Source organism: Salarias fasciatus (genome assembly GCF_902148845.1).
Source record: "Salarias fasciatus chromosome 7 unlocalized genomic scaffold, fSalaFa1.1 super_scaffold_4, whole genome shotgun sequence".
NCBI lineage: Eukaryota > Metazoa > Chordata > Actinopteri > Blenniiformes > Blenniidae > Salarias > Salarias fasciatus.
The window spans coordinates 1,456,926-1,482,128 of NW_021941229.1; the positions used below are offsets into that span (position 1 = coordinate 1,456,926).

The 25,203-nt window shown below is 49.2% G+C and overlaps 2 protein-coding genes across 4 annotated transcripts; one reads left to right on the plus strand and one right to left on the minus strand.

Annotated features, from left to right (window-relative positions):
* The first annotated feature begins 4,667 nt into the window (after positions 1–4,667).
* Positions 4,668–14,026, plus strand: nup54 (nucleoporin 54). 3 transcript variants are annotated; one of them, XM_030084315.1, is made up of 15 exons: positions 4,668–4,735; positions 5,240–5,344; positions 6,924–7,007; positions 7,115–7,279; positions 7,945–8,031; positions 8,114–8,269; positions 9,293–9,522; positions 9,592–9,779; positions 9,844–10,040; positions 10,111–10,165; positions 11,090–11,183; positions 11,558–11,665; positions 12,062–12,181; positions 12,777–12,887; positions 13,705–14,026. In XM_030084315.1, the coding sequence occupies exons 1-15, from the start codon at positions 4,693–4,695 to the stop codon at positions 13,831–13,833; spliced, it is 1,872 nt and encodes a 623-aa protein (XP_029940175.1). In that variant the 5' UTR covers positions 4,668–4,692; the 3' UTR covers positions 13,834–14,026. The 3 variants fall into 3 exon arrangements, with proteins under 3 accessions (XP_029940175.1, XP_029940173.1, XP_029940174.1); XM_030084313.1 differs by lacking the exon at positions 7,115–7,279; XM_030084314.1 differs by lacking the exons at positions 5,240–5,344; positions 7,115–7,279.
* A 1,237-nt stretch (positions 14,027–15,263) lies between these two features.
* On the minus strand, positions 15,264–21,528 carry ppef2b (protein phosphatase with EF-hand domain 2b). The gene is made up of 14 exons (XM_030085556.1): positions 21,354–21,528; positions 19,729–19,973; positions 19,515–19,629; positions 19,360–19,406; positions 19,116–19,282; positions 18,887–18,923; positions 18,063–18,212; positions 17,642–17,983; positions 16,952–17,137; positions 16,737–16,879; positions 16,323–16,429; positions 16,082–16,248; positions 15,925–16,012; positions 15,264–15,452 (listed from the first exon to the last, which is right to left on the minus strand). The coding sequence occupies exons 1-14, from the start codon at positions 21,526–21,528 to the stop codon at positions 15,268–15,270; spliced, it is 2,154 nt and encodes a 717-aa protein (XP_029941416.1). The 3' UTR covers positions 15,264–15,267.
* Between the last annotated feature and the right edge of the window lie 3,675 nt (positions 21,529–25,203).

A 25,203-nucleotide genomic window follows, 5' to 3' on the forward strand; every position in this document is an offset into this window, starting at 1 on the left:
CCCATCATGCACCACATCCAGCAGCTTCTCACACATCGATCCCTTTAATCTGCTCCTGAAAAGTAAACCCTTTGGTTTTGGAAAAACAGACATGATCAAAAAACCCAGCAAGGTGCCTTCAGTCTGGACGGAGGTGTGATAAACCTCTGGTTCCCTCGCTCTGCTGTCTTCATGTTCTCCCTGATGAAGCTGGGCTCAGCGCCGTGCGGGTCAGTTCTGCAGAGAGACGTGTTCCTAGGGTGACCATATTTAGAACTTCAAAAAAGAGGACGGGAGGGGGGAGGAGGGGGGGGGGGGGGTGCTCGAGGCACAAATTCAGATAGGCTTCTCAGAGGTTGATGAAAATGCTTTATTATGCTTCAATGATGCGAAACTAACTTCTTTAACAAAATTAAATGAAATGTAAAAACTTGTAACAAAATAATAGCTCTCTTTGACTCTTCACAAATATTAAATAATGTTCTAAATATGAATCTTCTGTTAGAAAATCCAGCTTCAACAATATATTTCTTAATAACTGTAATAAGATAGAAGAATATAAGTCTCACCAAAACACTAACTTAACAAACAAAAAAGATATAGACTTTTAATCTTAAATTGTTTTCTTCATCCTGCTTCTCTTCTACATTCTATTTTTCATCTCGGTATGTTGGAACTTTTTTTTTGCAGTTCATCTGAGAAGCTGCTCTTAAAGCTGGTGTCTGGAGTTTCCGTTCGTTTCCAACGTATGAATCATTTTTCAACAGAGCTTAAATGTGTCAGTCTGGTTCCATACTACAATATAATATTAGCATAAAGCAATATAAAAATGTATTTATGAGCCCCGCCTTCGTCTCATAGACCCCCATGCTGTAGGACTCAGAGGCTCTCATTTTCACCCGACAGATAATTCGCGTGCACAATTAAAGGGGCGTGGCTTGGTCGCTCAAGAAAGTAAACTCTGAAGTAAACTCAAAACTCCGGCATCCTCCATGTTTAGCTGTTTCCGGTGGATGTTCAGCAGACAGTGGATATATCTGCTGCAGAGCTAACTCTCCTCTGCTGGGCGAGCGGCCGTGCTCTCTGGCTGCTCCACACTTTGATTGACAGCATGAGAATGAGGAAGCTCGAAATCTATTGGCTGAAGCTGACCGGTGCTTTTTCGGATAACATGGGGGTCTATGAGACGAAGGCGGGGCTCATAAATAAATTGTTATATCGCTTTATGCTAATATTATATTGTATATTGAACCAGACTGACACATTTAAGCTCTGTTGAAAAATGATACACACATTGGAAACGAACAGAAACTCCAGACACGACCTTTACGCTTAGGCTTTTTCCTGCTCCACTGTCGAATTAAAGCTTGTGTCCGGAGTTTTGAAAGAGAGAGGTTTTTTTTTAATCCAACGTCTCAGGTTCCCCCTCCCTCTGCTTTCATGAGCGACCAAGCCACACCCCTTTAATTGTGCACGCTATTATCCGTCGGGTGAAAATGAGAGCCTCCGAGTCCTGCAGCATCCTGCATGTTGAGCTGTTTCCGGTGGATGTTCAGCAGACAGTGGATATATCTGCTGCAGAGCTAACTCTCCTCTGCTGGGCGAGCGACGTGCTCTCTGGCTGCTCCACACGTTGATTGACAGCACGAGAATGAGGAAGCTCGAAATCTATTGGCTGAAGCTGACCGGCGCTTTTTCGGATAACATGGGGGTCTATGAGACGAAGGCGGGGCTCATAAATACATTTTTATATAGCTTTATGCTAATATTATATTGTAGTATCCAACCACACTGACACATTTAAGCTCTGTTGAAAAATGATACATACGTTGGAAACGAACGGAAACTCCGGACACACTGAATACAAATGCCCCCCAAAAGTGAGATATGTAGTTGAAAACAGTAATGAAGCAGCAGAAATAAAGTTTGGGGTAAGTGGAAAACTTGTGAAGGACTGAACAAAGCGGAGGTTACTCTTACTGAAATGAATACAACAGAACAATTCAATGTAGTGGATGTTGAGCACATACAGGAGTCCAAACAGCATAGCAGTGTGAGTAGTCCTTGACGCCATGCAGGATGATCCGATCCTCCAGCACCACAGCCAGGTCCGTCAGATCCTCCCCTTCTGGTATTCTGAGGATTCCCACGTTCAGTCCCCTCGTCATGTCGTCCTCCATATCTGTGGGCTCCTCAAAGATAAAAAGAAAAACAAAAAAAGCACTGTTAGAGTTTTTACTTGTCTGCAAGTTCCAAAAAAGACATTTAACTCTAAAGTCCACTGGTTTGCTCCTGCTAAATCCATGTTGTCTCACATGGGTTTGGAGAGACTCTTGAGACTTGAAAAAACACACAATCACTGTAAATGCAAAGGAGAGCTAAACTGCTTCCATCATCACCATGTGTTCAAGTGTTCTTCTGGGTTTCCGGTGACAGAAGTGCAAAACTTACCTGTCCATCTCATCCATGAAGCAGCCAGGTGGAGCAAATACGATGAGCTACAACAGAAAATCTCATATTACTACAGTGACAATGGTTACAACACACTCAACAATCATAACTGTTTTGATTTGATTAACGGTGTACAATTTTAAAAGAAGAAATTTATATAAGGACCAAGCAAGTAAAACTTGTTTATGGAAGTTTGAAAGATGAACATGATTTTTTTCAATGTTTCAATGTTCAATGTACATTTTTTCACAACAGTTTGACACATTTAATCTTAAATTTTTTGTTTAGATTATCAGTCTATTAAGTTGAGTCCTTCATTCTCATGTGTATTCACGACAACAGGTTTTTTCCAAAAATATTTAAAAAGCATCTTATCCATGCACTAGATGGTTTTATTATCAACATATAAAAAAACGGCTGCGTAGGTGAGTCTAGAGACTCCCTCTGCTTTTGATTTAAGTATTCTTGATTTTCAATGATGCTGTGGCTAATGCTTCACTTTAAAAAATAGTCATGAATTTTGTACTTTTTTTTGGATTTAAGTTTGAATAGCAAAAAATATATTATAAGCAAATAGTAGGCTACAGCAGTAACAAAACTGTAATTTTGAAGTTATATATATTATGTATGCTATATGCTAGAATGAAAATAAGTGGTTTTAATGATAGTAAATGGGCCCAAAATCTTCTCCAGGAAAAAGTGTGATTTTTATTTGTCTATGATGTTATTGAAATGTCAACATACATTAAAAAAAATTCAAATCTTTGTCAGATTTCACAGAATGAACGACATGAATGAGAGCACAAATAAACTGATCAGCCTCGAGAAATAGGCCAAAAATATTGTGCATTAAAAGAGGCCAATTAAAGTTAATGGTATTTCACACCTGAAATTTAAGTTTTATTGCATTTGGTACAAACAATAATATCTGTCATTGTGAGCTTATCTTTACATGAAGAACAGACCCGGGCCGCATGTGGCCCACAGTTCAAATTTGATATGTGGGCCACATACTAAACTTAACATCTGGCCCACATTCGGTTTGCCACCTTAAAGACGGCACCACCTCCGCCACATCTGGGCCATGTTTGGTTCACATGCTGCATGCCAGTGCCGACCGAATGCCACCTGTGCCAGCTTCCAGCCAAATGTGGCCCAAGTGTCTCTGCTATGTGGGATAGTACTGTGTGCAAAGCGCTGGTCCATTTACGTTCACGTGCTATGAGAAACAGTAAAACCCGGACATTTCCTTGAATTTAAAAAACCCGCCCAGACACCCCGGACAGGACGTAAAAAGAGGACATGTCCAGGGAAAAGAGGACGTATGGTCACCCTACGTGTTCCAGATGGAGCGTCTGCAGCCGGACAGATGAACCCTGCTCTTTATGGCAGAGAGCGCAGCGTCACTCGCCTCAGGGAAGGTGTACATGGCAGACAATAAAGAAAAACAAAAAGAGTGAACATGAAGCGTAAATGACTGAACAGACATTTGCTCCCCATGACAAATTTATTTTTTCACGTCTCTTATTCAGCCTCACACTTCCACAGCTTCCTCAACATAACCATTGTTGAAAAAGTCCAAACGCGATGAAACTGCAGGTTTCTTTCTCACTCTTTCAGAACAGTGTTCGAGCGCTGGACTTCCTGTTAGCTCCTTCAGACCGATCACACACACTTCACCATCAGACTGCGATTCAGTGTCTGGACTAATCAACACAAATCAACAGTCACTTCTTGTGTCTGGGAGAAAACCCAGCAAGCAGCCTGGGGCTCAACTCAACACACTCCTCAACACACTCCTGACACACCTTGACACACTCCTCAACACACTCCTGACACACTCCCACAGCGGTACGGTCCACTGTGTGCTCTGACCTTGGAACAGTGATCAAGGAATGTGGACTGAACACAAACCTTTCTTTCTGACATTCTTTCTTTTATTTGGCTATTCATGGAAACCATTTCATTCTTACCACGTCAAATGGTTTGAATGACAGTAAAGGAGTCTGAGTCTTATTGACTGTTTAAGCTGTAAAGCAGGAGTGAAGCCTGCAGTCCAACTCAAAGCAACAGAGATCTGTTCCATGCAATCCGCTGGAAGCTGCGGGGAGACACAGCAGAGGGGCTGAAGCCTTTTCCTTCTCCTGCAGGTTGTGGTGCGCTCCCTCCTCTGACCACCGGGTGGCGGCCGCGCGCCGCTGTATCGAACAAGTACGTTTAATAAAAAAATCGCAGAAGAAGAAGTGACATCAGCCAGGCAGCATGGCGTTCAGTTTTGGCGGCGCTACGAGCAACCCGGCGGCAAGTATGTGCAATTTATTTAATTCCGAGTGTTTCTCTCCCCAGAAATCCTTCCTTAGGAAGCTCTCAATGAAACAAGGCCAGCATCCTATCAGTATTCCCCTATTTACAGCAGACGAACGGCCGTTAGCTCCTCTGCTAGCTGCTCCGGTGTTTTGGATTATCTGGTTTTCCTGTTAACAGATGACCGATGTTTATTAGCGTCGGGGTTTGTAGCTGTTTGACAGCAGATGTCACAAACCCGAGATAAATTCGTTGTTGTACCGAAGAACACAGCTCAATAAAATGTCGTGCTTTTAGTGGGCTTTGTTACTAGCTGCAGTGAGGGACACTCAAGCACGCTGGCCACCAGTTAACAGGGTAACCAGTTGATCTGAAACACCGGTTAGTATATCTGGTGTTTATCATCGTTCAGTAACGTCTGGGCCGGATTGGAGCGCAGCTAAAACATCCAACTCTCTCCTGCCAATGTCCCCCACATTCAGCACTGTCTGTGTTTCATGTAAAGGTACGTCCGGGTTTTCATTTGGTTCATTTGGAGCTAAAACCACCGCACCCACCGCGTTTGGCTTCGGCGCCGCCACCTCCACCACCGCCTCGTCCGGATTTAGCAGTAAGTCTCTGATGGTGGAGTCGCTTTAGACGTTTAATCTGGGCTCATCTCTTCTCTGATCCTGACGTGATATAAAACTATTCCCCTGTTGGTGCACCTCTGAATGTGACCTCTCGACCCCAAAAGGCTGGGACGATGTGATAAAGTGCAAATGAAACTGGACTGAGTTTGATAAATTCCTGTTTACTGACCATCATCATCATCATCATCATCATCATCATCGTCCCACTGAGAGCCATTAGCTGATCTAATCTGTCATATGCTCTTTTACACGCCATAATGCAAATCATCATGGTTTTGTTTACATTTTGCACATTGTCCAAGCTTGTTTGGGAGCGGCTCTGTAAAACCGTCACTGTAGTTTTTCAAACGTATGTGAAACATTTCCACGTTTCTTTGTGAAGCATCAGACCAGACTTATTTCACCACAGCTGTCACATTGAATAAAGCAGAGTAATGTAATCCTGCTCTGAAAAGGTTTTTCTGCTTTAGATCAGGGGTGTCAAACCGTCCTGCGTGCTTTAGGGGTGAAAATGCATTTTTAAAAAGTTTCACATTCTGAAAATGAACTTAAAACGATGTAGTTTTCATCTGAGGCCACTACTGCTGCTGCTGTTGGTTTTTCTTATTAAACCACAAAGAACAATGTGCTGTAAACTACAAGTAGAGCTGCAACCATTCATGGAGTGACTGGATCACAAAGAAAGCCTGAGCCAGTTTTTGTTTTGTCTCCAGTGTTGGTTTAAATAGTACTCCAGGATCGTCTACTGCACGGTCTGTAAACAGTGACGCTCGAAACTCAAGAGGAAAACTCAAGAACTCATCATCCGCCTGGCACATGGGGGCGCTGGTGTCCTGCAGGACCTGGGATTGGGAGGTCGCAGGTGTAATTCTCCCAGCAGACGGTTCTCCAGTGTTGATCTCTATGCATGACCCTTGACCCCCTCGGCTCCCCGGAGTGCCATCATGTGACTGCACCGCCACTTCTGTAAATAGGATGTGTCATTTTAGAGAAAAGGAAATTCACAAAGTATGATCACTTCAGTTTAAATCTGAAAACCATTTACCAGCTGATGAGTCTGTTCAGCCGTCGTTTCCTCTGCTCCATCATCATCTGTGCGCTCTGTTAATGATACTGCACTGACAGCAGCGCGAGGAAAGGTCAGGCGTCTGTCATCCTCCGTGCTCCTCTGGTCTCCTGGTCTTGACCCCGGGTCAGTTCCAGGCTCAGGTGTGTAGACGATGCCGTTCCAGATCTGGCCTCCCATCAGCTGAGCAGGCTGGTTGCACACGTACCGTCAGAGGTTGAAGTGTGTGTCCGTGTGTGTGATGGAGCTATTTGAGAACTGAAGTGTGTTTGACACCCCTGACCTGAAGCCGAGGAATGTTGTCATGTGTTGTGTGGCGGACTGCGGCGGATTGACCCGGAGACAGGTGAGACCCGATCCCCAGACGCGGGGAGCGTCCTGCCCTCCCCGCCGCTGAGCGTGGCGGTGGCGGCGCCTTGAGGTCGGCGTCCGGGGACGCGTCGTGGCGTGGCCGTCCGCTCACTCTCCGTCTGTCTGCTCTCTGTCCACAGCTCTCACGGCTCCCAGCTTCGGAGCCGCCGCCACCACCACGGCCGCCCCGGCCACCGGGTTCAGCTTCGGCTCCACCAGCACTGGTAAGGCCGGCGCGACGCCCCGGCGCCGAGCGCCCGCTCCCACCCGCCGCTCTTTAACCGCTCTGTGTCGCTCTCTCCTCCCCGCTGCTCGCCCGCTCCGGATGCAGGATTTGGGGGGCTGGGAGCCGGAGCCGCGGCGGCTGGTGGGTTTAGTTTTGGGGGGTTCGGGTTAAATGCCAACCCGGCAGCAGTCAGCTTTAATGTGGGGTGCTTTGGTACAGCTACCACCACTGGCAGTGTTTTCAATTTTGGTAATAGCCTGGCTAGCACAGGTAGATGACCTTTGTGACTCGGTCCAGTTTGTAAACACTTTTGATTTTTCACCCATTTTCCTCATCTTCATCACGGAGTGGCGCTTCTGTTTCTTTTGCTCGTGTCTTTTGGTGATCCACTTCATGAGGCGTGAAGCTTTGCTGTTTCATTGCATGACAGAGTGTTGAGTGGTGTCCTGCGTCCTCGTCTCTCCAGGGGTGTCCAGCACCCCTCGGTCCAGCGATCACTCGCTTCATTTGTAAACCTGTAATCAAGCTTCAGATGAGGAATCTAATCCTCATAAATCAGCTGGACTGGAAATCCAGGAAAATGAGTAATTGATTTCTTTACTTTGAGCCAATTGTGATTCATCACAATTTTAAGAAATTAATCGTTGGCGTTCCTCCACGAATTAATCCTGATTAAACCTGAAATCCCTAAAAACAAAAAAAATCAATGTTTTCTTTAAATTATTTACCATTTACTTGGTGGCCTGGCCGGATTGGAGCCTCTTGCAGTCCGGTTTGGGTCCACGGGCCTTATGTTTGACACCCCTGTGAAGATCCCTCTGAACGTGGGTGTTGTTTGGCTGTCCTGCTCCTCGGTCCGACTCCATCCTCTCCACCCTCCTCGGCCTCGCCGTAGCTCCGCCTGTCCTGCTGTCCTCAATGGTTTTGTTTCTCAGGCGCCTTCGGCGGCTTCGGGACCACGACCACCACCGCCGCCGCGCCGGGCTCCACCTTCAGCTTCGCCGCCCCGTCCAGCACCACAGGTGAGCGGCGGCTCGTCCTCTCCCGGCGTCCGGAGCGCTCGGCGGCCCGTCCTCTCATGCTCTGCGTCTCCGTCTGTTTCAGGAGGATTGTTCGGCAACACGCAGAACAAAGGCTTCGGCTTCTCGTCCGGCCTCGGCGCCGGCGGCGCCGCCGGGACGTCGGGCTTCGGGACCGGACTGGGAACAACCGGCCTGGGCGGGTTCGGAGGCTTTAACATCCAGCCGACGCAGCAGCAGGGTGAGGCGACTCTCTGAACGATGCCTTCACTGGTGCAGAGTAGAAAACTAGTGACCTTTGACCTGAAGTGCATTAAAATATCTGGAACACTCATTTGTAGAGAAATAGTTTGAACCTGAATGCTGCCTTTTTACTGATATTGTTAATTGAATTTTCTTCCATCACTGCCGTTTTTTAATTTTCTGACTTCTCCTGGAGTAAATGTGTGTGTGTGTGTGTGTGTGGGTGGGTAAGGCCGGGTTCACACCGGCTCCGGTCCCGGTCCCGGTCCCGGTCCTGGTCCCGGTCCAGCTCCGGTCCGGCTCCGCGGAGCTCCGGTCTCTTACTGCAAGGATCCTGTTTCTCCGCACGCCGGAGCCCTACCGCGTCAATCCAGACTGAAGCAAGTCGGTGCTGGAAGGAAATGCGATACGTGTTCCAAAATAAGTGATTTCAAAATAAAATCTGTCGTTTTTTTGCCTTAATATTCTATTTTTTTTACTTCTTCTGGTAGAAAACAAAACAAACAACATGATGTAGTCATTAAACGCTTTAGAAGAATGAACGGTTTGTTCTTCTACTGCAGGAAAGTCAAATGACTCCAAAATGGCTCAAAACAGCTCTGTGACCGGAGCGGCTCCGTGTTGCCAGATTGGGAGAGTTTCTGCCAAATCAAGCGTCTTTTTTGAACACGTCGGACGGGTTGATGAAATGATTATGTGTTTATGACGTGTTTTTTATTATATAAATACAGTTTTAACTTGTATTTTCAACCGAGATGGCGGTTTGGGCTGCTTTCTATTGAGTTAAATGGGTTTCATATTGTTTGCGGTGGAGAGCGACAGATCTGGCAACCTCCTCCAGCGGACTGCAGAGACACCGCAGGCGGCGTGAATCACAGTGCTGCGGTGGACCGGACCGGAGACGGAACGCAGCCAGTGTGAACCCGGCGTAACACTGCCATCAGGGATTATTTATAGACTTTGTGCAGAGTTGGAGGTGTTTGATGGTGTGTGTGTGTGTCTGGTGTGTGTGTGTGTTCAGGCGGCCTGTTCGGCCAGCAGGCCCAGCAGCAGCAGGGCCAGGCTCAGCCCACGCAGCTGTACCAGCAGGTGACGGCGCTGTCGGCCCCCACCCTGCTGGGGGACGAGCGGGACTCCATCCTGGCCAAGTGGAACCAGCTGCAGGCCTACTGGGGCACCGGGAAGGGCTACTACAGCACCAGCAGCCCCCCGGTGGACTTCACCCTGGAGAACCCCTTCTGCAGGTTCAAGGTGGGGCGGCGGCGCCCGGCGGGCTCCCGGGGCCCGGCCGGGGCTGACGGTCTGTGCTGTGGGTCCTAGGCGGTCGGCTACAGCTGCGTCCCCGTGAGCAAGGACGAGGACGGCCTGGTGGTCCTGGTCCTCAACAAGAAGGAGGCGGAGGTGCGGGCGCAGCAGCAGCAGCTGGTGGAGTCGCTGCACAAGGTCCTGGGGAGCAACCAGACGCTCACCGTCAACGTGGACGGCGTCAAGTCCCTGCTGAGCGACCAGTGAGTGCCGCCGGCCGGCCCCGCCCCCGCCCCCGCCCCGCCTGACCCCGCCCTCTGCTTCCAGGACGGAGGTCATCGTCTACGTGGTGGAGCGCTCCCCCAACGGCACGTCCAAGCGGATCCCGGCCAGCACGCTCTTCAGCTACCTGGAGCAGGCCAACGTCAAGCTGCAGCTCACGCAGCTGGGCGTGGCCATGTCCGTCACCCGCACCGAGCTCACGCCCGCGCAGCGCAAGCAGCTGCTGCAGAGCGCCCCCGCAGGTGAGCGCTGCCGCCGCCGCCGCCGGGCCTGGGGGGCGGAGTCCCGCTGACGGCGTTCTCTCTCCCGCAGGAGTGGATCCCATCATCTGGGAGCAGGCCAAAGTGGACAACCCCGACCCGGAGAAGTGAGTTCCGCTCATTCACCGTTTCAAACGCAGGTTTCATTTCTGCAGCGTCTAAAAGACACGTGAAGAGTATCTACCGGGGCAGAGGTGTGTTTCTGCCCTGGAGCCATGTGCTGCGCTCAGGTTCACGCCAGGGCCGAGAGATTTATCGTTTTGATTGAAATTGAAATGTCAGACTACGTGATGACGTGATTTTAAAAGCTTTGGTTTCCTGCGGCGCTCTCGACTCGTCCAGGATCTGTTGGCTTGTCTGAAGGACACGAGTCTGGAAATGTCCTCAGCAGAACCAGGAGTGGATATAGTCATATGGGAGCGTTTCTGCCGTCACACATGCTAATGCTAATGCTAAGCTAGTGGAAAAACAGGCCTGGGTGATTTGTTTGGCTTCGTGTCTCCAGCCGGGAGCGCTGCAGAGCGCACTGGAACGCTGGGGCCGCCCAGTGCTTGATAGCTGAATGTTATTGGTTTGTTTACATTGGGGGCGGGGCTTAGCAGAAAGTGGAGGGAGAGGAGGAGGGTGGAAACGAGTCGTGAGGAGTGCTGTAGCTTGCAGACAGGGGTCAAAGGTGACAGGGTTTTGTTAATGTGGATGAATGTTTGTCTGCAGTGAATACATGAGAAGCCGTCTGAGTTCACACTTTCATCAGAGTAAATTCATTCCATGTTTCCATGGTCTGATTGAAATGCTGGGAATCGAAGTCTCAGTTACTCCCTCAAAAATCTGTTGGATCTTTTCCTGAAATGGTTCAGCAGGAGTTCACAGCCTCTGTACTGTGGCCAACAAGTTTGAGTGCTATGCCTGAGACACACACACACACACACACACACACACACACACACACACACACACACACACACACACACACACACACACACACACACACACACACACACACGGCGCTCAGGCCTGTCTCTGCCCTGCAGGTTGATCCCCGTGCCGATGGTGAGCTTCAAGGAGCTGCTCCGCCGGCTGCAGATCCAGGAGCAGATGACCAAACAGCACCAGACCCGAGTGGACGTAAGCCGCCGCCGCCGCCGCCTCTGTCTGCCATCACTCAGTGCCGTGCAGTGGATCTGCACACGTCGCTCTGTTAAGTTTGAAGCAATGTTTGGGCGTCAAGGACGGCACGCAGATGTTCAGCAGGTTGTTTTCAGAGAGCGTTCAGCTGTCAGTGGGGGGGTCGGGACATTCCAGCCCGTTTTCATATTTCCTCTGTTGGTGTTTCTGCCTGCTTGGATGTGAGGGTATTTCTACATGCATGGTGTGAGATCTCGATGAGGGAAACACTCCACTCTGTTTGAGTGTAGCTGTAAAGGGACATTAGAAGTGATGTCTGCCTCGCTACACCCCGGACTCAGTGAGGAAATGCAGCTTGTGTTGTTTTCATGCAGATCATCTCCAACGACATCAGTGAGCTTCAGAAGAACCAGGCGACCACGGTGGCCAAGATCGCCCAGTACAAGAGGAAGCTGATGGACCTGTCCCACCGGGTGCTGCAGGTAGCCGCCTCGCTCGCACAGCCTCCTCCAGACGGTGGCCGCCTCGTCCAGGAAGACGGACGCCGCCGTGACGTCTGACCTGCAGTTAGAGAGCGTCACCGCGTCCAGCGCCGGCCTGGCCAATGGAGGAGCTGCAGCCGTCACAGCTGCTCCAAGAGAGTCGCGAGCAGAACACAAGGCTTTAACGTCATCAACACAAAACTGTCCATCCCTGGCCACCGGGATACCAGCGTCTAACCTCAGAGATCCACAGGACGAAGCAGCTCAGTCAGCGCCTTGCCAGAGCGCGCTGAACCCATCTGTCCGTTCAGGGCCTTTGAAGAAGCGCCGGCTCTGTCGGCGCCGTCTTATCGGCTCCTCTGATGTTGAGTGTTTATCTTCCTGTTTCCCTGGAAGGTGCTGATCAAGCAGGAGATCCAGAGGAAGAGCGGCTACGCCATCCAGGTGGACGAGGAGCACCTGAGGGTGCAGCTGGACACCATCCAGTCCGAACTCAACGCCCCCACACAGTTCAAGGCAAGTCCTCCCCAGGAGGCAGAGGAGCGGGCGGCGTTCAGGGGTTTTCATCAGTACAGATGACTTTTCCCCGGCCGTGACGCAGATGTTGGTATTTTAGGAAAACCAGATTATTGCTGAATATAACTACAGTCTTAAAGCTGATTTTAATGAGCCAGAATCCAGTGAAATGGCTAAAACTCCTTTTCATGTATCAGTTGCATTCTGGGTATTTTTCCAAACTCCCCCTGACAGCATGGCTTTGAGGCTAATGCTAGTTCGCTAGCGTTCATGGCAGCTTCACTGCTGTCTCAGCCCGGTCTCAGTGTCATGGCCATGACTTCAGGAAATAGTTTTAAAATCAATACTTTGTTTATTTTTACCGTTTTCCCAGTGGTGTGGTGGGCCGGATGGAGTCTCTTGCTGTCCGGTTTTGGCCCTCAGGCCTTATGTTTGACACTCATGCTCTGAATTTAAAGATGCAGTGTGAGAGTTTCTATGAACTCCTGGTTCGTCGTGTCTGGGTTCAGATGGTGTGGTCGCCGTGCGGAGCCGGCAGCGTTGAGTTCAGTCAGTGTGTGAACACCCCCCTCAGTGTGGGACCTCTGTCCTCCAGGGTCGCCTCAACGAGCTGATGTCCCAGATCCGGATGCAGAACCACTTCGGCGCCGTGCGGTCCGAGGAGCGTTACAGCGTGGACGCAGACCTCCTCCGAGAAATCAAGCAGGTGAGCGCCGCCGCGGCGCACAGGCTCACTTCCTGCTGGGATTCAGAGGGAAGAGGGCTGGTGCAGCCAGGGGAGGGGGGGACGGGGGTATCGGGGCGGGGGTGTTCTCCACCCAGCTGTCATCATGAGTGCGTCCCTCGCTGTCAGGATCAAAGCGGTGGACAGTCACGGCTGCTGCTGGGCAGATAAACTGTAGCACTGTGTGAAGAGACGGCGCGTCCCCCGTCCTCTCAAGGCCGCCCGGGGAGGACGGACGGGGACAGTCAGCAGTGGACGGCGCTCGCTGACTGGCCGCGGCCCGTCGCCTGTTCTCATGAATTATGGATGCTGTGCTTTGCTCTTCCACTGCTGAGAAGTGTCATGTTTGTTCTGAGAACCATTTAGTTCTCATTCGGGTCGACGAGTTGGTAAAAGACACTCTGAACATTAACAGTGGAGAACAACAACACATTCGTATGGACAGTGATCCTCTGGATTATTCCAGCTGTGCAGCATCATATCAAGAATATAAGTCTTTACAAATTATTTCTGTGGGGAAATAAAATTTCAAATGGAATGCAGGCCTCAGCTCCACTTTGTGGGCCAACCTGCTAACTCCACCGTTCTAGCTTTTCTCGCGGGGAAAAGAAAGCAGTCGTCTTCTGAAACGATGGATTTTCAGTCAAAGCGTCTGAACAGGACTTCAGATGAACCAGCTGAGAAAAGAGATGTTAACACACTGCAGTGAGGCCTCTTCTCAGTCCTCTCTCCTGGTTTGAGGTAACGGCGCCTCCTGCAGGCGACGCAGCGGTTAACCCGTCTGCCTCTTCTTCTGCAGCACCTGAAGCAGCAGCAGGACGGCCTGAGCCACCTGATCAGCGTCATCAAAGACGACCTGGAGGACATCAAGCTCATCGAGCACGGGCTGAGCGACAGCGTCCACATGAGAGGAGGCATCCTGAGCTGAACACACACACACACACACACACACACACACACACACTCACACTCTATTGTTAGCCTCCTCGATGACAAATCAGATTGAGAATGAGATTACATGTGCAGCCGGGATGTAAACAGGTGTGTGAGTGTGTGTTTAATTGTAAATACAACTTTGTATTTTTTTAAGGTCTTAGTATGTTAATAAATTTCCTGTGAACTGTGAAGCAGCCGCTCCCTGGTCTTGTTTTTCTTCCTGGACAGAAGCTGGTTTCAGTGCAGCAGACAGGACCACAGCATGTGTCACACATGAGGCCCGCGGACCAAAACCGGCCGGCAGGAATCTCCAATGTGGTCAAAACACCAGGAGGCAAATTTCAAGGAAAAAAGACATGATTCGAGTTTTTTCTTTTTCTAACCTAATGTTGGGATTGTCGTCACCTTCTGTTTGATTTAGTGGAAACAGACGTTTTCATCCACGTTGGTTTCCAGGTTATGGCACCATTTCACCGCTCCGGCACGTTGAGCCCTTTGTGGCCTCCGAGTATCTGGTTTGGTGTCTTTCCCTGTCAGATGTGTGTCTTGTGTTACGTTCACACATGAAGGGAAACCTGCCGGCCCCCGTCGGCCTCTTTCCAACATCTCATCAGAGTCGGGCTCTGCTTGATGGGATTTCCGCCCTGGACACACACACACACACACACACACACACACACACACACACACACGCCCCGGCCGGCAGATGAACTGATTAAAGGATTAGGTCCCCTCAGGCGGCAGCAGAGTCACACACACCCAACACAGGTGGATTGCAGTTCTGCCAGAGGACACATTCTGCTGATCAGTGGTCCTTCACATGCAGCAACAGGCGGTGGAAACGTTTACATTTTAATTCCACTGGATTTCCATGGATTGTTGATTTATTGCAAATATGCCTAAATGGTTTTATTCACCTGCTAAAAAGTCTGAAGAATACGTTGTATAAAATGTAACATCTATGAAGTAGAAAACTGCATCTAGTTAAGTCAGAGTGAAAAGAATCCAGCTGGTTGACGTGGTTTTGTGATACTAAAGCAGGACTGCAGGAAGACCTCATCCAGAATCCCCAGTCCAGGAACTCAAGAGGTTTAACCTCAGTTCAGCCTCATATCGATGCATGCATGTTATTTCACTTCTATAATTCCCATGTATCGTTGTGGTTGGTCCCAGTTGACCCCTCAGGTCATGAGGACGACCTTTTGAAGTCACCTGAAGCCGACGAGACGTGTTCCAGTAAAGCTTTGTCCTCGGTCCTCTGAGGCGGAGAGTGTTCCAGCGTTTCCACGGAGACGTTGGTGCATTTCAAAAAGTTGCATTTTCAGTGGCACCACTGTGTGACCGAACGCCCAAAACACATGGAGAGTTTTCCGTTTTGGCGTGGAGGCGTTGCGGGGGCGGGGCCTGGGATGGGGGCGGGGCCTGGTCACGTGTGAGCAGAGAGGTCCACCAGCCTGAAGGCCTCCATGAACTCGTTGATGTCGATGCTGCCGTCCTTGTTGAAGTCGATGCTCTGGGCCAGGTCTGCGATCACCTCGTCGCTGATCTCCGTCCTCAGGTGAGAGCTCAGAAGTTTCCAGGTCTGACGGAACTCCTCAAAAGAGATCAGACCTGCAGGGAGGCGGAGGCGGCTGGTTAGAGAAGGGCCTGAGGTGCTGGAGAAACAATCGCATTCTGTCTCCAGGTCAGTTTCCATGGGAACAGCAGAAATGCTGAAAACGATGCTGGATTGCTATTACAGTGCTCTAAAGCTATCGGGACCAGGAGAATCCAGACCGGGACCAGGACCAGGAGAATCTGGACCGGGAGTCATGACACTCTGGAGGAAAACCTTCTTACTGTCCATCTCCTGAGAACATGTACTGTTTGCTACAGTCATGGTGGACCTGCGCAGTAGCAGCATTTCTAAAAGTTTCACCTTGGGAGTTGCTTTTTAAAGGTACTGAGTCTGAGTACCACTATGTTGTCCAAACAGATAAAATGCTCCAACAGTTTTGTGTTTTCAGTTGAAAGCGTGGTGTGGGCGGAGCCTTAACGCCACTGAAGCTCCAGCCGAAGCAGAAGAGCCGGGCGGTGGACTGACCTGAGTGGTCTGTGTCTATGATCCGGAAGATGGTTTCCAGGTTGGAGTGGTTCTTGTACATGGTCTCCAGGATGCCGGTGTTGGAGATCTGTCCCAAGAGAGGCACGTTAGACACTTTGAGGCTTTTTGAACCATGAGAGAGACGAGGAACGGGCACCTCCAGGCGGGGCTCGGTGATGGACAGCTCCCTGATCCACTGCTGGTAGTCCAGCACGCCCGGCCGGCTGCTGCTGCCCACCAGCTGGGGACGCAAGACCCTCCAGGGCAGGCCCAGCTTCAGCACCGACTCCGTGGCACTGGCCCAGTCCCTCAGAGAGATCATCCCTGAGAGGAGAGCATTCATCCCGAGGCGTTCTGCTCTGCACGGTAAGGTTGTCTGGGCCTGACCGGTCTCGTACCTGTGTTGTTAGGATCCAGCTCCTGGAAGGCGCTGATGAGGTCTGACCGGTGTACGAACAGCTGCTCTCTCAGAGCTCGCAGGGCGGACCGCTCTGTCCAGCCCACGCTGATGGAACACAGAAAGAAAATGAAACAATGATCATGGTTCTTATTTGGAGGGATTGTATTCCATCTATACACTGAGAGTTTGAGATTTGTGCTGAAAGTCAACACCATGTCTCCTGAAGACAAGACCAGTTAACAAGAACTGGGCCTTAAACTGAGCCCTGGGGCACACCACATTTGATTACACATCCCATAGTTAGAAATCTACCTGTAAGGCAGGACTTGAACCAGACGAGGCCAACCCGGTCTGTTTAAAGGACTGGGTGGTGTCCGGTCTACGTCTCGCCAGGTTTCCTCTGAGTCTGTACCTTTGTCTCAAGGTGAGCTCTCTGCAGGTGCTGCTGGCCTGGTACTGAATGAAGTGCGGCACCAGATCGGGGCCCATCCGGATGTACGCTCCTCTGTTGCTGCCCACCTCGTAGTAGTTGGATGCCGAGAAGATGGTCAGCACCTGGACAACAGAGAGGTGTGCTTCCTGAGTGGAAGTCTCGTGGGTCCCGGCCTGCTGGACCGGCGGGCTCACCCTGCGGCTGTGGCAGAACTCGTAGCCGTCCTGCTTGCACTCGTGGGAGCGAATGAGGAGCTGCAGGTTGTGTCTCCTCAGCACCTCCTCCGTCACGTCCGGACCCCAGTAGCAGCCTCCTCCTCGAATCTCGTTGGGAATGCAGCCGTTTTGGGGCATGGGGTCACTCCACAGCAAGTCTACGATCTGGACCCACACAGCAGTTATTACAACCTTTAAACCACAGCAGGTCAGGAATAGAACATTTAGGACCATCTTCTTCTTTACTTGGTTCATTACTGCACCTTGCTTTCACCAGGTCACCAGGGATTTAACCCCCTGCCAGATTGCTTGAGCACAGCCCGAAGTGCTTTACACTGTCAGTCACACTCACACACCCACACAGCAGTGGAGGCATCCGCACACACTTCTACCAGTCAGGTCACAGAATTACACTGAAGAAAGGGTTCAGAGTCATCTGGAGATGTAGTGTAGCTTCTCACTAGTTTTAACTAGTTTTGGGCTTGTTTGCTACTCTCCGTCACCAACTGTCCACATCTTCTCCAAATAAACCTAAACTTCCTTTGATAAGGACTATTTGCATGTTGTCTCTGTTCCAAATTTCCAAATTAATATAAACAATCAAAACTAAAGCCAAAGTTACTTTCTAGGTAAGCACTCCCTGTTTATTTTCAGTTTCAATGTCTGTACCTGTTTCCACTCCCGCTCGTCGGTCTCTGTTCCCTCTCCAGACTCTGGATCTGAGTCGGAGTCGGATGTCTTCCTTTCTCCGTAGCGCTGGTCGAATCCGGCCAGCCTGCGCCTCCTCCTGAGCTCGTCCTCCACCGACCAGCCCTGCTGAGGGCTGAAGGGCAGGTTTTGGAGGGACCGTCGAGGGGGGTGGTGTCTCTGGGCTGCAGGGGAGCCGTGGTGAGTGAGGGAGCAGACCCGACGCCGACCTTCCACCTCTCCGCTCCTGCCGAGCGTCGCCTCAGTGTGGTTCCCGTTCACGGCGTGGCGGGTCAACTTAGGAGGCCGGAGAGCCGACACGTACTGAACACATCCAGAGAAGCACAAACACGTTGGTCTTTGGCTGAGACGTTCGTTTAGAAGCAGCTGAAGGACTGTTTACCTTGTGTCTGTCCACTCTGGCCACGGTGTCCAGGTCCGTGGTGTCAGAGATCCCGCCGTGAACGACCAGCACCTTGTGGTCGATGACGGTGGCCAGAGGAAGCCAGCTGAAGATCTTCTGGAGAAGCTTCAAGATCTTCTTGCCATGCATCTGCAGACCCAGGTGATTCACAGATGTGTGGTTCGACCTCCCATTGATGTGTTGGGCTTTTCCAGATACTCTGCTGGTTTCTCTTTGTTTGGTCTGCTGACTCGTCAAAGTGTACCTCCCCCGTACCTCCCTGGGCTTGTCCAAGACTAGTTTTAAGATACATTCGAGACTTCACGTCTGAGACTGACTGAGTCTCTTGACTGTGGCAAGAGGGTACCCAAGCTTGTCCCAGTTCTGGACCATTTAGAGCTTCTGGAGGGACTTGTGAGGGACACCAAAGAGAAGTGAATTAACACGGTAATAAGGTTATCGATGTGGGAGTGGAAGGAAGGCGCTGTGGAGGGTGACGCCCGGAGTCGACCTGGGGGACGGGGACACTGAGGAGCCATGTATGGAGAGGGGGAAGCTCTCAGCTCTAGACAGGCTGGATTTGGTCCTGATTAGAAGAAGTTCTGTTTTGCTGCTGTTCAGAAGGCAAACCAGGATTTAATTTATTTTATTTTGCGTGTTTGTGAGGTTTTAGTAAGAGATTTATTCCAGTTCTATCAGTCTGGATCATAACATGAAATTTACAAGACAACATGGAGTCCTGGTGCTTTTTTATATAACACGCAGCGCTTTTTCCTCCCAAATGTTGCTTCTTCTACTCAACAGATGAAGTGCTTGGGACTTACCCGGTACTTCCCCAGAACCTCTTTAGTGAAACCATATCTGTAGAGAAGACAGTGAATAAGCAGGTTGGTTTCACATTAGACAGCACCAGACTGAGTTTAATGCTGCTTAACAGACTTTATTCAATAAAAATAACATTTAAGGTTTAATCATCACACCATGGGGTGGGTGTTTCCATGGACCTGTGCAGAATGATGATGATAATAGCAGTCAGTAAGGAAAACTGCTGACCTCAGGTTGACAATGTGATCCTCGTGGTTCCCGCGGTTCAGATGAACATCGTTGGGATAAACCAGCAGGAACCCAAACAGGATGAGCAGGATCTCTAACGAGTCTTTACCTCGATCCACAAAGTCTCCATTGAAGACGTATGGTTTCTCAGAGGATGGCAAGCCGTTCTGCACCGGTTCAGATGGAAGACGTCATCAAAACATCCACATCTGACTGAACACTTGATGTTTTGAGTGGAGAATACCTTATAGAATATCAGCAGCAGGTCCTCCAGGTGCCCATGCAAGTCTCCTGGGGAAGAAAGAGTTATCTTTCACATTTTCTGTGGTGGTGAGTGTTTCAAGGCCAACACGAGAGAGTGTCTGACGATACTGTGTATCGGAGCGAAACACGGTGTACCGCATATAGTAATCTCCTTGGTGTGGCTGATGGAAACATGATTGATGTTCGGGAGGATTCTTAGAAGTCTCCAAGTCTCTCCAAGAATCTGCAGAACATATCGAGCATGGAGCTGCTACTGGGAAGAAGACAGGCATGAATAAACTCAGTGCCGAGGCGTCACCTGTGTTCTGAATTCCTGTCATCTAGGCGCTTCATGCAGTAGACTACCTACTTGTTTGTGTTTAAAAGCCTCAACCAGCTGCGAGACCCCGCAGAGCGTCATTGGGAAGCTGAGATGAGGGCCGCTGTAGCCGTCAGGGACCTCGATGCTCTTGCAGCAAAAATATCTCTCCCATTCAGCGTCGCGGCAGAAGTCATTCTCACGAAAGATGTGGGATATGAGGTTTCCTTGATTGGAAGATGGCCAGAAGGTACAATTTGGAAAAAAACAACAGAATGCCTCAGTAACATTACTTCCTAGTCAAATCATCAAAATCGTTCCCAAAAATACATGTGGAAATCATCTCAGACATTGAAATCTCTCTTAGACTCATCACAAACATGTGGTGTACTCGTGTTAGGCACACAATGATATGGTGTAAAACACAGCATAAACTGGTGTTAAACTAGTCAAACTAGTGTAAAACACAGCATAAACTAGTGTAAATCAAGTCATAAACTACTGTAAAACACACCACGAACTAGTGTAAAACAAACTAGTGTAGAACAGGTCAAACTTGTGTAAAACATGGCATAAACTAGTATAAAACAAACTAGTGTGAAACATGGCATAAACTAGTGTAAAACAGGTCAGACTAGTGTAAAACGTGGCATAAACTAGTATAAAACAAACTAGTGTGAAACATGGCATAAACTAGTGTAAAACAGGTCAGACTAGTGTAAAGCATGGCATAAACTAGTGTAAAACAGGTAAAACTAGTGTAAAACATGGCATAAACTAGTGTAAAACATGGCATAAACTAGTGTAAAACAGGTAAAACTAGTGTAAAACATGGCATAAACTAGTGTAAAACAAGTCATAAACTAGTGTAAAACAATCCCTAAATTCATAAACTAGTCTAAAACACACCATAAACTTATGTAAAACAAGTCATAAACCAGTCAATTATCAATAATAATAGTAACACCAATAATATTAACAGCTGGTATGTGTTTAACTTTTTCAAAGCAAGTGAAAAACATGCCAGAATCTAATGGAACACAAGTCAAGCTAGTCTAAACGTCATTATCTCATATAAACGTCTAACAACGTATAAACAATAACAACATATAACAATGTCTCACATCTCAGGTTGTGTCAAATTCATCTAAACCTCAAACATCCACAGCTACTTTCGAGTCCATTTTAAAAAGTAAATGTAGGTCTGAGGTGAAAAGCCGGTGGCAGAGCAGGCAGACTGAAGAGCTGATTCTCTGGAGTCTAATGAAACCCTGAAGATGAAAGAGTCGCTGTCTCACTTTCACAGCTGGCTGGAGTGAAGTGATCCATCAAGAAGCCAAAGAAATGATACAGCTGCAGAGAGAAGACAGAACAAGCCGTTCTTTAGCCTCTGAGCAGTTCAGCTCCAGCTGGTCGGGTCTGCTGTGGTGCAGTGTAAAGACAGGGTCGACCAGTGTTCAGGGCAGCAGTGAGAGGTTCATCCCATAATACTGACAAGCAGTCAGTATTATGGGATGGTTCAGCATAAGGTGGAAGACCCTTCCCCCAGCAGATCACAGCTGCATGTAGAAAAACATCAAGTAGATTATTTCTTTGCTAAATGAAGCCTGCAGTGGGATGGTCTCTGTGTGCCGTGGTGCTGGAATCGGGCGCCGTCGGCTCCCGCCGGGCTTCACTCGCCTTGATCTGGTCCTGCTCTCCGGCGTACTCGATGGACTGGAAGATGTTCCAGGTGCAGCGGCGCCTCATCTCCAGCCGGGCCACGTACTGCCGGTACCAGCGCTGGATCAGCAGGGCGGCTCGCATCGCTGTAGGTCGGGACAGGCCGGGGTCAGCTCCGGGCGCCGGCATCCCCCGTCTCGCATGAACGGATGAAAACTTACCGGTGGCAGCTTCACCGCAGCGGGGAATGTGGATTAGCATAATATGATTAGAGCTCACATCTAACACCAGCTGCTCATTTCAGTTCAGGTACCACACGATGGTCGAGTAACGCCATAAAAACCTCTCAATGTGAACGTGGCACTCGGTCTTTGTGGTTGGACCAGATGAAAAAAATATCAACATTTTCACAAAAACTAAATAATTACTACGGAAGATTATAACAATCTCAAGATGAAGCCTGACATCATTAGCCACTTTGAGGCTAATGCTAGTTAGCATCCCTGATATCTCAGCTCGGTCTTGGTGTTGTATTTTTTCCACTATTCTGAAGGAATTCCTTAAAAATCAGTATTTTCTTAGAATTTTTTCACCATTTTCTTGATGGTCAGATTGGGGCCTCTTGCGGGCCTGTTTTGGTCCACGAGCCTTATTTTGTTATCACAACTAGTGAAGATGCGGCGTAGAGACGTGAGATCCAGTTACCTGGGACGGAGATGCTCACTGGAAGGGGAACACAGAGAGTTAGCGATGTTACAGCAGCAGGAAACACATGTGGGCTAATGGAGGAAGAACTCAGCACCTTTGTCACATTTCCTCAGCTTCACGTCTGCTTTTCGCATTCCACATCCCATGACCACTGCAGAGACACACACACTCAATCAATCAATCAATCAATCAATTTTTTTTTGTATAGCCCAGTATCACAACAACAGTTGCCTCAGAGGGCTTCAAGATGTTACATTGGTCGGTAAAAGTAAAAACAGTGAATAAGCATAATGGTAATATGTCAATATTTACAGTAACGAGACAGAACGAAGCAACCACCGCCTTCGACCCTCACATCCGGCAAGAAAAAACTCCAAAAACCCAGTGGGAAAAGAAGAAATCTTGGGGAGAACCACAGTATGGAGGGATCCCTCTCCCAGGGACGGACAGCTTTGGCAACAGCTAGCATGAGACAATAAGAAGTAAAGCCTAGGACAATAACACACCTGGGTAAGAATGAAATATTCAATGCCTAGACACAGACAAACAGTTACTCCTGGTATGCTTCACATTTTATAGATATAAACTGATGTTTAAAGTGGAGAAATAATCTTTATTTTCTATATTAAACAGATTTTTAAACAGCTTAAATAACCATGTTCACACATGAAGCTCAAAGCGACGCTCACCTGTCAGTCACCTTCCTCTCATAACCCCGGTCCCTTCCTCAGCCTCCTCGGCGGCGGTGGAGCGGTAACTGGACGTCTCCCGTCTGCAGCTTCACACTGTCAGTGCGAGCTCCTCATCTAAACAAGGGGATTAGGATTAATCACACTGTGGAGGGAGGCTGACGCCAGAGCCTCCTTCAGCTGGAGGGGACGGAGGGACGGAGGGATGGAGGGACAGAGGGACAGAGGGACAGAGGGATGTTCCTGCTGAGAGGAGCTCTGAGGAGCTGGAAGCAGGAGGGATGTTCATGTGAGCCGCTCGGCCTCCAGGAGCTTTATCCACGCTGACCCTGCTGGACGGGGGTCACAGTGGTTAGTGCCGCACAGCCACAAGGTCCTGGGTTCAAATGCCTGTGTGGAGTTTGCATGTTCTCCGTGTGTGGTGGGGGGATCTGTCCAGAGTGTATCCTGTCCTTGAACACAGCGCAGGACAGTTCTCACCACTCAGATCCAGAGCAGGACTCACATCTGGCAGTGATGGTGCTTTAAAGGGACGAACAGTTGACTCAGCAAAGTTTCAACTGGAAACACTTTTTCCTGCATGAACAGTTTCACATTTCCAACTGTTTCAAAGTAATGTAGTTAACATGAAACCACACACACACACACACACACACACACACACACACACACACACACACACACACACACACACACAGTCTCGTATTTCTATCCTTGTGGGGACCTTCCATTGACTCCCATTCATGTCTAGCCCCTAACCCTGACCCTTACCCTAACCCTAACCCACACCACAACAAAGCCTAACCCTAAAGAAATGTTTTTGCACTTTTACTTTTTCAGTAACAACAACATGGTCAAGAAAACACTGTTTCTCCTACTTAGGACCGGAAAAAGGTCCCCACAAGGCACGTCGTTCCACGTTTTGCTATCCTTGTGGGGACATTTGGCCCCGACAAGGATAGAAATACGAGAACACACACACACACACACACACACACACACACACACACACACACACACACACACGGTGCAGAGAATAATACACTCTTAACATCTGCTGTTCTACTGAGCCTGAGCAGCTGGGGAGCCCAGGACCAGGACCAGGACCAGGACCAGGACCAGTGTTTCGCAAAAGGGATGTTTTCGTCCGTTGCCATGGAGACTGTGTTGGAGCATTGTCCAAAAGTTCCACCTTGGAAGCAGTTTTCAAAAACGTGCTTTCAGAGGCTCTGAGCATCGTTGTCTTGTAAACAGAGACACAAACCTCGAAGCTCTCATTAAACCTGACCTGGAAAAAGGAGTCCAGCTGCTGATCTTCTCAAGACTGGACCACTCAAACCCATTCCGCGCGTAAAGAGAAGAAAACTGTCTCTCCTCCTCCATCCAGTCTGCAAGGCTTCAGCATTGAGCAGCTGCATTTATTTTAAATGAAGCATTTTTGCTAAATTTAAACTTCTACGTCATCCTTCCATAAAGCCGGAGGGTTCAGACTTTCATTCTCAGAACCCTTCAAGCTGGGGCGATTCGCCTCCAGGCCTGATGTCCAGGGCTCAGTCCAGTTCTCGTTACAGCCACGTCTCAGGATGAAGTGGGATGTTTCGGCTGTGACTATCTTCACTGATAAGTCCGTCCACAGGTGTTCCCTGCTGAGTCCGGTGCACTGGTTGACTGTGTGAGTGTGAAATTCCTCGTCTCGCTACATGAAACATTCCTCCTGTAGCGCAGAGCAAAAGTATCGGAGCTGGTGATACCGAGCCTCCCCTCGACGGCCGGGCCTGAACAGCATCTGAAGAAGGTCTTCCTCACACACAACAGGAAGTGGTGGGACACACACACACACACACACACACACACACACACACACACACACACACACACCTGCTGGTTCATGCTGAGTGGAGAGCAGCGACCTGCTGATCAGTAACACTCTACAGTCTGTTCGGTCGCTCCATTCAAACAGCCACATGCTGTGACTGGCTCTGAAAACCCAGTTCAAAGGTCAACTCAAGACACTCGAGCTCAAGATGCCAGCTGAAGAGTCAAAGCTAAAAAACAAAGAAACGTCAATCAAGATAACAACTTTTTCTTTTTACACATTTTAAATTGATTCAGGTTGAAAGTGAGGCCTTTAATTTGTAAGGATCAGTTTCCTTCCCTTGCACTCCTTCTCTGTGTGTGTGTGTGTGTGTGTGTGTGTGTGTATTTCTGGAGAAAACAGTGTATTCTCCCCTCTTCCTGGTCCTGGTCCTGGTCCTGGTCCTGGTCCATGTTCTCCTGGGACAGTGTTCTCCATTGTTAATGTTTAGAGTGTATTGTTCTCTGTGTTTTCATCACTAAAACAAACAACAGATCCAACTAGTGGCCGAGCAGGAGAACTACATTGTTTTCAGAACGTTGTTTCAAACAGAACCTCAAGAAGGAACTCAGTCGATGTTCTGCCAGATCTGCCCTGCGGATGGGACAGTGT

Excerpts from the sequence above, each read along its gene's own strand:
- nup54 (XM_030084315.1), top strand. The coding sequence starts at position 4,693 with ATGGCGTTCAGTTTTGGCGGCGCTACGAGCAACCCGGCGGCAA. Across the intron at positions 9,780-9,843 it reads AAGTCCCTGCTGAGCGACCA|GACGGAGGTCATCGTCTACG; the intron begins GTGAGTGCCGCC and ends CTCTGCTTCCAG. Across the intron at positions 11,666-12,061 it reads TGTCCCACCGGGTGCTGCAG|GTGCTGATCAAGCAGGAGAT; the intron begins GTAGCCGCCTCG and ends TTTCCCTGGAAG.
- ppef2b (XM_030085556.1), bottom strand. The coding sequence starts at position 21,528 with ATGCCGGCGCCCGGAGCTGACCCCGGCCTGTCCCGACCTACAGCGATG. Across the intron at positions 18,213-18,886 it reads AGGTTCTGGGGAAGTACCGG|ATGCATGGCAAGAAGATCTT; the intron begins GTAAGTCCCAAG and ends CTGGGTCTGCAG. Across the intron at positions 17,138-17,641 it reads ACGAGCGGGAGTGGAAACAG|ATCGTAGACTTGCTGTGGAG; the intron begins GTACAGACATTG and ends GTGTGGGTCCAG.